The following is a 10,704-nucleotide window of genomic DNA, read 5'->3' as shown; positions in this document are numbered from 1 at the left end:
TTATCCTGAACTCAGAGGTTCAACATTACGATTATATAGAATACATCGATTGCACTGATGAATATTTAATTAACAATTAGTAAAAAATACATTTCACCAATTTTTCGATTAGAAATATTTTTTTTTATCGTCTTATAATATTTATTTTCATTTTTATAATATTTCAGTTTTTGATATCGTTGTACAATTATTTTTCGTTTCCGGTCTTTTTTGTATATTATGAAATTCCTTATACCTAACCTACTATGGTCCGAACAATAATGATACAAGCATAGACTTATAGAAATAGACGGAACATTAGGTATGATAACGCATTACGCATGCAATTGTCCTCGTGATCGGGCACTGTTAGAGCTATGTAATTCGCTGTCCTCGGAGCAGAGGACACTTCTCTCACTCTTATGATAAAACTCATGCTATCTCTCTTAATCCGTTTGGCATGACCACGCCTCCCAGTCCTCGGGCCTAATGTTCCGTCTATGGATACAAGTCGAATTCAAATGATTCCGCCGTAGTGCAATCGTAACGCTTTTTATCCTTGACACTTGTGGAATTTGGTTTTCACAATATGGCTACACTGTCCAAAACAAGCGTCCAAGCGTCACTTATGACGCCCGACATCCGACGCGGGTTCGACTCGTAGTATACTAGGTAGTATACCACAAGATATTTCTCGTAGTAAATCAGTAGTTCGAGTAATTGCTAATGTTTAGTGACAGAATAATTTGTTTGTATTAAGTGTTTGGCTAAATAATTAATAGATACATATTTTATGACGTTCAAACTTTCATTTTTAATAATTAATATATTATCTCATGAAATTAGTGAAAAACAAATCTAATCAATATAAGAAGTTTTATTTTTCTTGTTATCTGAATTGTTAAATTGGTTTTGACGAGTTTGCTTCTATATTAATATTATTTTCACTTTATTTTTGATAATATCTAACACCACATCTTAAAAATGCCTAAGTGCATAATGTGTAGTAATGATTCTCTTAAAACCAGAGGTACTCTTCCTAGAGTTGTTTATCATTCGTGAGTATCTATTGTTTCAAGAAATTTTGTTCGTTCAAACCGATGTGAAAAAAAGCTTTCCTGGATTTTTGTACCATATTATTAACATGGTCATTATCCCCGTGTGCAAACATTTTAAGCCGGTTGAGCCCAGCAAATTTCTATATTGTGTTAATTTTTATTTAAACACTACCAATTATTGTATTTATTGGTATTTGATTTATTAAAGATTTCCTAAGAATCCATTAAGAAAAAATACATGGCTCAGAGCTATTGGAATTGATCATTGTGACGATGGGCAACGGATATGTAGTGATCATTTTTCAATAGAAGATTATAGGCCAAGTATAAAAAAGCGAATATTAAATAGGAACGTTGTACCCCTGCCTTTTAATCGAAAATTTGTTGAAAATTGTTTGCCCTACAGGTAATGCTTCTTGATCTGTATAGTTTAATTTTTAATTTTTAATAATATTTTAATTTTTATACAGTTCCATTGCTCAAAGTAATAAGAACATTCAAATTGAAAATAATAAATATGTACCGATCAGACAAAATCTGTTAAGGTAAGTTAATAACAATTATATTCGACAAGATTTTGTTTGTAAAATTATTTAAATATAAAAAAATGTCTTATAATGATGAGAATGAACACAAAGAATCATCATTATTTTCAGAAAGGAACGTATTAAAAATCATTATGCATCACCAAGACGATCAAGTAGACAAATTAAACTTACTACAACTAATGAAAATATGATTTATGAAAATGTGCCGAAGATCCGAACTGAACTATTTGAGAAACAAATTTCCACAGTCACTAAAACAGATGTTGTACCATTGTCAACAAGTACTAAGGTAATAATAATATAAGAGTTTGGTCAGAAATATTTTGAGTACCTAATTTCCTAAGTTCCTAGCATTTATTAAAAATACTTTTGAAGGGCACCACAGTAGCTTATTTATACAATACTGTCGAAGTGCAAATCAGTTGCAGCTATTTAAAAAAGGTTTGACTATAAGTTTATCGATTTAAAGTACACGTGTTTTCAATTATCCCAGCATTGAATTTTCAAAATTTATGTAAATAGTTTGTCTTTTGTTAATAGTAAAAAAAACATCATTATTTTATTATCAATTTTATATTTTATATCAAGTTGATTGACTATCAAGATATATTTTAAAATTATTATCCTAGCTTAATAATGACTAGTTTTTTTTTTGTGATTTTTTTGTCTCATTGTTCTTTTGTCTGTCACAACAATTTTTATTATTGCTATCTATAATTGTTTGATAACCATTTATCTTATTACAATTTATAACATTAAATGATTATAAATGTTAGTTTTTACTTTCTACAATTATGTTGTAGATTACTGGTGCAGTATTTCAATCATGAGTAGGGCTAGGATTTTGTAGCAAATGCTTCTTTTGAGGAGAGTGTGATAGAAACATAATTGTTATGTATAAATACATTTGAATCGTTCTGATTTCAATGAAGTAAATATTTTTTTGTTTTTTCCACAAAACCTGCTATTTATTGCTTTATCCCCTATTTTATTCTTTTCTCTTAATTTTTTACATATTTTTCTTGAAAATTTAACTTATTTCTATATATATTATTCTTTAACTATATTATTATTGCCAGTAATTATAAAACCAGTAATAAATGGATGACTAATAAAATAGGTTAGGTTGCCTAAATTGCCGAAATTGTATAGTTTTATCTACAATTGTATGCCCGTAGTTACAGTTGTATTTGCGACTTAAGGAAAGGGAAAATTATCTGAATTATATCTGCAAATTTTTATAGCACGTTCTAATACTTTAGATAACCAGTAAATATCAATCAATCAAGGTATAGTGTTCTAAATAATTTCCCTGTAATCGTCAAAATTCCAAAAGTTGAAAATGAAAATCAATCAATAGTATTCATTATGAAACTGCACTATACATCAATGTGGAACAGTATGATTAAAATGATTTATCATATATGAAATATGCACTAATTACATCGGTTGTTGTGGAAAGGTCTTTTTCTATGTATAAAAATATATTAGCACCCAATAGGATGACTTTTAATGAAAGTCATTTGACCAAATATATGGTTGTAAATTGCTTTTTTAATATTTAATTTTATGTGTAATTTAAATTTGTTTTTTAAGAATTAAATTTAATAAATTCTTATTTTGGATTTTTTTGGCTACATTAACTGATTTTTCAATTATTTATTTTGCTACAAAATCCGAGCCTTAGTTATGAGAAAATTGAACTGGTGAGAACTGGTAGACCATTGGGAGTGGTAAAAATTTTCCTATAAAATATTAAACAAAACATATATGTCTTATACAATAATAGTTGATAACTGTAACTTCATAGTATGTCCTAAAATAGTAATAAGTCTGAGATAACTAAGTGTACTTGTAAAAATAGAGAAGATAAAATATAACTTAATATTTATTAGCTGTTAGAATTAATAACAGAAAATAAAATTACTTTCTTGCAATTATTAGTGTTCATAAAATATATTTATTGAGAAAAAATGTGTGGTGATTTAAGTAACAAAATGAAGCTTAAACAGTTACAATAAAAGTTTATACTTAAACAGCCTAGATTTTAGACGCTTGGGCATCCTCTGTTGTCTAAGCTATTATTCACCAATAAAATAAATTAATAATATTAATAAATTACATAATCTAAAATAGTCAGATATTATTATTTTTTTGAGCACTCTCTGTTAAATTACTTAGATCTGTGCCTGCTTTTAAAAACATATTTTTCATTTTTATATAATTATTGATAGAATTGAATTTACATATATTCCAAACTCAATTCAAAACTTATTAAAAGCATAATATGGTCTATACCTTGGTAGAACTAAATTAATTTTACTCCTATTTTGTATTGTAATTATTAATAGAAGTAATAATACTATTCTTATATCTAAACACAATTTTACAAACATTCAGTGTAAAATAAGATTTTAAATTATAAATGAATAAGTTTTGGTGAGTAGAGTACTAGAGTATACCAGTTTTATTTTATAATTGGACAGTTACAATCTTTTTGCTTTCTTACACATGAGTTTTCATAAAGAACAATGTTAGTAAAAATCATTAGAGGAATTGTTTATTTTAAAAATCATTTATTCATCACTAGAAGTATTATTGTTTTGACTTTTTGATGTCTATAAGATTAATTCGATTTTATGAGTTTTAGAAGAGTACCTCTTATTCTATAGTATTCTATAACCGAGTGAAACATTTTTTTAATATCTAACTTATCTGGCCCATCTCTAAATCCAAATTGATTATTACCAAAAAAAATATACTTAATCAGGAATTTTTGGCAAGTTTATATTTTATGTGTTATTTTATCCTTTAATTGGAACAGTATTTTATGTCCCCATTTATATAAGCCGGTATTACTATAGACATTTTGTAGCTAGTCAGAAAATATAAAAGTTCTGATAGTAATGATACCAATATGACGTTTCATACAATATGAGGTTTTTTGAATAAAAACAATTGATAAGCAGCCTTCATAGGAGGATCATCTTTAAATTTAATTTTGTTTTTAATTATTCTACTTCATGTATACATCTATGTCCCTCAAAAATATTGAATAAAGCAGTTTTTATTATATTCATTCAAATTTCCAATTTTAGAATCACAAGATCTAATTAAACTTCATTAATTTGCACACTAATAAAAAAATGACAAAACATATTTTTTATATCATATTTACTAGGGATTGTTCTACCTGAATTACCTAAAAGCAGTTTAGTGAAAGCAAGTTACCCACAAGAAGGGGGGAGCTAATGGACCTGGAGTACAGGGGCCAATGAAATTAATTTGAGTTTTTACAGGAATACTCATTTTATATTAAATGAAATTTTATGAAGCCCGCAAAGATACATAAAAAAGGAGCCCAAAATTTGATTTAGCTAAAAAAGAGAATACTAAAAATTGGTTCATTTAATACATTTCTGTAGATTATAATATAAATGTTTTTAAGAGGCATATTGGTTGTGTAAAGTTGTTTTATTGTACATTTTTACTCAATTTCTTATAGAAATAATCTTCAGATTTGATGAAAATATTAAAATGTTCATAATGAATTTAATTAGTAAACATTAATTATTAGTAAACATGAATACCTGGAGTGACATTATTTAGTTTTTGAATGAGATATCTAATTTGATACAAAAAATAACGCCATAAATTAAAATGATAAGTTATACTGCAAGAACCAATTTTCTATTTTAAAATAGCAACTGAACATTTTACACAAACAACCAGAATGTTTATCATCATTATTGAAATACTTTAATGAGCAAAATATAATATAAAAATAGCCAACTATTAACGCCCAAATAAAGAGCTGTGTGTATAATCATTATCTGATCATTATCACCTGTAAGAAAATCATTATCTTGTGGACTTTTAATTGGATCATTACATACAAATAAATGTGTACATATAATTTGTTTTGTATCATATACTGTACAGCCAACACATAAACGGAAACATAGCCTCTAGTTTCTCCACAAAATAGTATTATGTTACCATGAAATATATATTTACCTTGTACTATATTTTAACATGTATATTATAATTGTTAACAAACCCTAGCTGCTTCTAATATTCATATTTAAAAAAAAAAAATGTTTAATGAATTAAATGTTTTATTTAAAAGGACTACACTTTGGGAAAAGGACCACGCTGTTCTGTTAAAAATTGCTTCAACAGGCGTTCAAAGAATCTTAGTCTCTTTGCCTATCCTAGTGATTTCGTATTGAGAAAAATGTGGATAGAAAAATGTGGATTAGAAGTAGCTTCTGCTGGAAAACTAAAAACATATAAAAAAGTATGTTGTATTCATTTTGACCAAGATTGTTTCAAGAATATTGAAAAAAAGAACAGATTAAGACGAGGTGCTGTTCCATCATTATTTTTAGGCAATGGTAAGGAAACAATAAATAATTTTTTATTTTATTTTGTATTTACTTTTGAATTATTAATAATTAGGATTTCATTATTATAGTTTAGGTAAGTACTATGTTTTATTTTGTTTAAAATGTAAAAATCTTTTAACTTTTTCATTTAAAAAGAAAAAAATGAACAATATTATTAATTTCTTATGCTTTAATATAAGAAAAAAAGGTTTCATTAATAAATTTGAATACAACAATTTTTATACCACAGATTTTTAATTATATTATGGCCAAACTAAATTATAAATACATATTGTGAGGATTATGTATTTTAATTTGATCGTATAATTTATATGCTGTTATTAAATCATCAAATCTCTACCTTTATTATGATTGATAACAAATTGCTCTAAAACTACAGTCTTGTCTATAACCTCAGAAGTCATAATTAAATCAGACTAACAAAAGACAAAAGTAAATTTTATATTTTACTCTTACTTTGGATTATGAATAAAATATATTAATGAATTTATAAATTGTAACTTTATATTTTGTTTTATTATTTTAGAAAAAGTTTTGTTCCCAAGTAGTGAACCTATGTCCTAAACTATTTACAATTTGGTATCAATTATTACAAAAATTAAATACTGCATATGTCTATTTTATATGATATATCTATAAACACAATATTTTCTATTATAAAAAATAGTTATTTTACAAATAAAAATTTTTTTTCATGGTTAAATTTCATTAATGATTAATATTGATTATATTTTTATAAAAAGATATCAGTTGTGACTTATGGATGTATTTTTTAAAAATAAGTATACATCTGTGATATTTATATATTATATTAAAACAAAGAAAAAAGCTATTTAATTTTGATATTTTTTTTAAAATGTAACCAAAAAAAAAAAATATATAAAACAATACACTCCTAACAAAATCCTTCAAATTTAATATATGTAAAAACTTACTAATAGATTGAAATTGTACATTTTGGCACATTCAATAAGCTTAGACATTGAACTATAATAAAACTTAGGGAACATTACAAATAAATATTTAATACAATTTTATAATATTTTGGTGAAATTACGATATATTAGTTCGGAACACAGATCCATCAATACTGAAAAAAGTAAAAAATGGAAATAGTAAGTTTTGGATTGTTGCCCCTTAATTTCAAACTTACCCATATCTGTGTCATATATTAGTTAAATATGCTTAAAATAGAAATTGTTAATCTTTAATCAGTCAACCCAAGTAAATTACTTAGGTATGTCTTTTTAATTAATTTTTTTTGATATTTCATTTTTATTGTAAAGCTATGTTTAAAATCTTTACACAAATTCAAATAAAAATGTATTTTCAAATCATTAAAAAAAATATGTGAAAAATATGATATCAATATTATTTTAATTTTACAGCAAATAAGTAAGTTGCTATCTGAAATAGAGAATGGAGAAATTTTCATTAAATTAGAGATTTATTATTTACATTAAATTATCTAATATTATCCAAAATCTATCAAGTGTGATAAATATTTAAACATAAGGTTTCTTTTTAACTATATTCTGCTTGGCTCTTTTTAGTTTCCAGTGTTTCCAGATTATTAAACAATAGGATAATTTTACTAAAATTATTGTGTATGTAGAAATGTTTTGGGTCTTTAACTGCCTCGTACCGAGTTTATAACTTAACAAAAAAAATAATGAAAATAAATATTAGTTTAATTTCTAAAATATGATTTATGATTTTAACAGATAAAATAAAAGCAAGAAATATTCCATCAACAAGTTTAACAGACAATAGTGGGTCTGCTCATGTAAATAAACCAACTTGTTCGTCTTCAAATTGTAGTGCAAATGTGAACTCAAGGTCAACATACAATAGTGGGTCTGTTCTTGTAAATAAACCATCTTGTTCGTCTTCAAATTATGGTGCAAATGTGAACTCAAGGTCAACATACAATAGTGGGTCTGTTCATATAAATAAACCATCTTGTTCGTCATCAAATTATGTTGCTCATATGAACAATGGAGAAATAATTCCCTTGTTGGTTTATATTGACTCGACTACTCGTAAAACCAAGGTTTAAAGTATAATTAATATTATATTTAATTTAAAAGAACAATACATTTTTATTTTTTCCTTTTCTTTTATCAGCTTTAGACCCTATTAAAGATAAATAACTGCAAAATAAAACTTCTTCAATTTCTCTCTATCTTGAGTTACTCCTGGGTTATCTTTTGCCTTGCAGTAAAATTAATTTTTTAGAAATATTTCGTTTTTTTTGTCCATATAAATATTACCAATATTAATAAAAAAAATTGTGCCTATGTTTAATTAACAGTTTTGAAAGTGTAATTATATACTTTTGTAAATGGTATTAGCCTTAGTTCTTTTAGATTAATGTTATGTTATTTTAGTATTACTTTATATTTATTACATAAATGAAATTTTTATTTTGTTTTATTAATTCAGGATTTTGAACCTTATTGCTGTGTATCAGGATGTATAACTAATAACGATGAAGACATTGATGAAGTCACCTTTTTTGCACCACCAATGGTAACTTTTATAATTATTCATAAATACTGTTTTAAACAATTTTTGATGTCAGTTCATTGAAGTTCTTATTGCTTATTTTGTAGGGATGTGTACATAAGTGGAGTTCAAGTTTAGGTTTGCAGTTAACTGTAAATAGTATTCTGTGCGAAAAACATTTCCGACCCCAAGACATACTTTATCCCGTGTTACTGGTAAACGGTAAAAATAAAATAGTAAAATCATTAGTACCTGATTGTTTGCCAGTACCAGTGAATGACCAGTTTTCAACAAAAAAAATAAACAATGTTCCAGGTGTGTAAAATATTCTTACTAAAATACATTTCAACTTGTGATTTATTCCAACATTATAATCAACTACTGTACAAATTTATAATTTTTCAGGTTGTACAGATGATACATTGAAATCAATCAATAACTTGTCTTCGTTTGATTCATATGTTCAGCAAAAATTAAAACGAATTACAGCTAATAATTCAATATCCATTGAGTTAGAACCAGCTAATAATTCTAGAGAAATGAAAACATCGGTCGAAATCGTTTCAAAAATGTCTGCTAAAAATTCTTTGTCAATTACATTACAGCCAAAACCCAAACAAAACCTATCTTCAACTCCAAATAATAGTTCTCTATCCGTTAATTTAACACAAAAAAATTGATGTGGGAATTTGAATCAGGATTACAATTTCCTGATGTTCTTCCCTGTAAAATTATAAATACGATTGGGTAAAGAAATGTATTATGTACCAGTATTCTAGAAATGGATGCAAAAAAATTAGGTATTATACTAGGAAATCAAAATGAAGTTGCTGCTGTTAAAAATTGTGCCATGGTGATTCCATATATTGAAGCTACTGCTAGTATTCAACCTATTACTAGGACTATTTTAAGGATAAATGTTGAACTATTTCCAAAATTTGAGTATGTAACTTACGTGATAAGTTTTATAAAATTGTGTTTTTATATCTTATTTCTATTAATTAAATTATTTTATAATTCAGATGAAATGATGAGTTTCATAGTATAACATCAGTTGCATTTTGGATTTGGGTTGAAGATTTGGAAAAGATTTACCGTTGGAAATATGTTCTTATTACCAAAAATCAGGTATTGAAAAATATATTATTATTTCCATTCATTTTTTGTGCATTGTCTTAAGATTATGTGTATATTTTTAAGGTTATTAGAAAAGAAATACATAAGTTGATATTTACCATACTTTTAGTTGAACCATTAAAACTATCACAATATATACTACTTTGTACTTCAGACTAATGGTTACATTCAACTTTCATTACACCATTAACTTTCCAACATCATTTAATACCACATTGCGATGCTTCAATGACAGGTATATAAAACAACAACCTTTTAGTACCTAAGTTTTTTTAACATAAACAAAATTGTGTTTTAGATTACTGGAACAGAAATTTTTAGCATTGATCACGAAAGGGGAAAAAAAACTATTGAGTATATATTGTTGGAGTTTATTTCACTATTCAAGTTATTTTTACTTAAAATATACGTATATGCCTTCAACATCTATAATAAACAATGTGTATAAAAAAAAAATATATGACCAGAAATACTATATTATAAGCCCTATTACAACATAGAATCAGTTACAGAAAATTTTAAAAAAAATTGGTGATTTTTGAAAAATGTTCTAGTAATTTGAATTTATTATGTTTATTTTTGTTATCTATTTTTAAGTATATTTTTTAGACATTTTGTATTTTAAGTAAAAAAATACTATAATCTTATGTCATGTACCTATTGTTCTCAATTTTTTAAATAATTTTTGCGGTACACTGTCGTTAAATAAAATAATAATTTATACATTTTTTTAATATATTAAACTAAAATGATTCTATACACTATACAGTATATTGTTACACTCGTCTTATATTCTTGTTTGTTGTAAGTCCGTAAAAGTCAAAATGTTAAGACAATGAAACTAAATATTTTTTTGGGCGGAACACTTATACGAAGTCCATGGAACATCTGTGTTTCGCTGAACACCGGTTAAGAACCACTGTGTATAATATACATATTATTTACTCATTATTAATTTTCTTTTTTTTAATACTACATTATATTGTAATTAACTTTATTTTGAAAACTGTAATTATTGTAATTTGTGTCAAAGAGCACTTAACAGTTTTTTTTACTATAGTAAGT

At 25.6% G+C, this 10,704-nt stretch overlaps 1 protein-coding gene across 1 annotated transcript; it reads left to right on the top strand.

Moving 5' to 3' along the window:
- Positions 1-242: 242 nt before the first annotated feature.
- Positions 243-10,064, top strand: LOC111040008. Its single transcript, XM_022323694.1, has 10 exons — positions 243-1,037; positions 1,246-1,443; positions 1,508-1,582; positions 1,694-1,874; positions 5,715-5,982; positions 7,719-8,047; positions 8,440-8,526; positions 8,610-9,444; positions 9,525-9,874; positions 9,938-10,064. The coding sequence occupies exons 1-8, from the start codon at positions 964-966 to the stop codon at positions 8,823-8,825; spliced, it is 1,428 nt and encodes a 475-aa protein (XP_022179386.1). The 5' UTR covers positions 243-963; the 3' UTR covers positions 8,826-9,444; positions 9,525-9,874; positions 9,938-10,064.
- The last annotated feature ends 640 nt before the right edge of the window (positions 10,065-10,704 follow it).

Source organism: Myzus persicae, unplaced genomic scaffold (genome assembly GCF_001856785.1).
Source record: "Myzus persicae strain clone G006 unplaced genomic scaffold, MPER_G0061.0, whole genome shotgun sequence".
In the NCBI taxonomy this organism is placed as follows: Eukaryota; Metazoa; Arthropoda; class Insecta; order Hemiptera; family Aphididae; genus Myzus; species Myzus persicae.
The sequence above is the reverse complement of the archived record's forward strand: the minus strand, read 5'-3'. Positions and strand labels throughout refer to the sequence as shown.

What these genes read in the sequence shown, in the direction of transcription:
- LOC111040008 (XM_022323694.1), top strand. Translation starts at nt 964, where the DNA reads ATGCCTAAGTGCATAATGTGTAGTAATGATTCTCTTAAAACCAGAGGT. An exon ending in ATCAGACAAAATCTGTTAAG is followed by an intron (nt 1,583 to 1,693) that starts GTAAGTTAATAA and finishes CATTATTTTCAG; the next exon opens with AAAGGAACGTATTAAAAATC. An exon ending in CGACTACTCGTAAAACCAAG is followed by an intron (nt 8,048 to 8,439) that starts GTTTAAAGTATA and finishes TTATTAATTCAG; the next exon opens with GATTTTGAACCTTATTGCTG.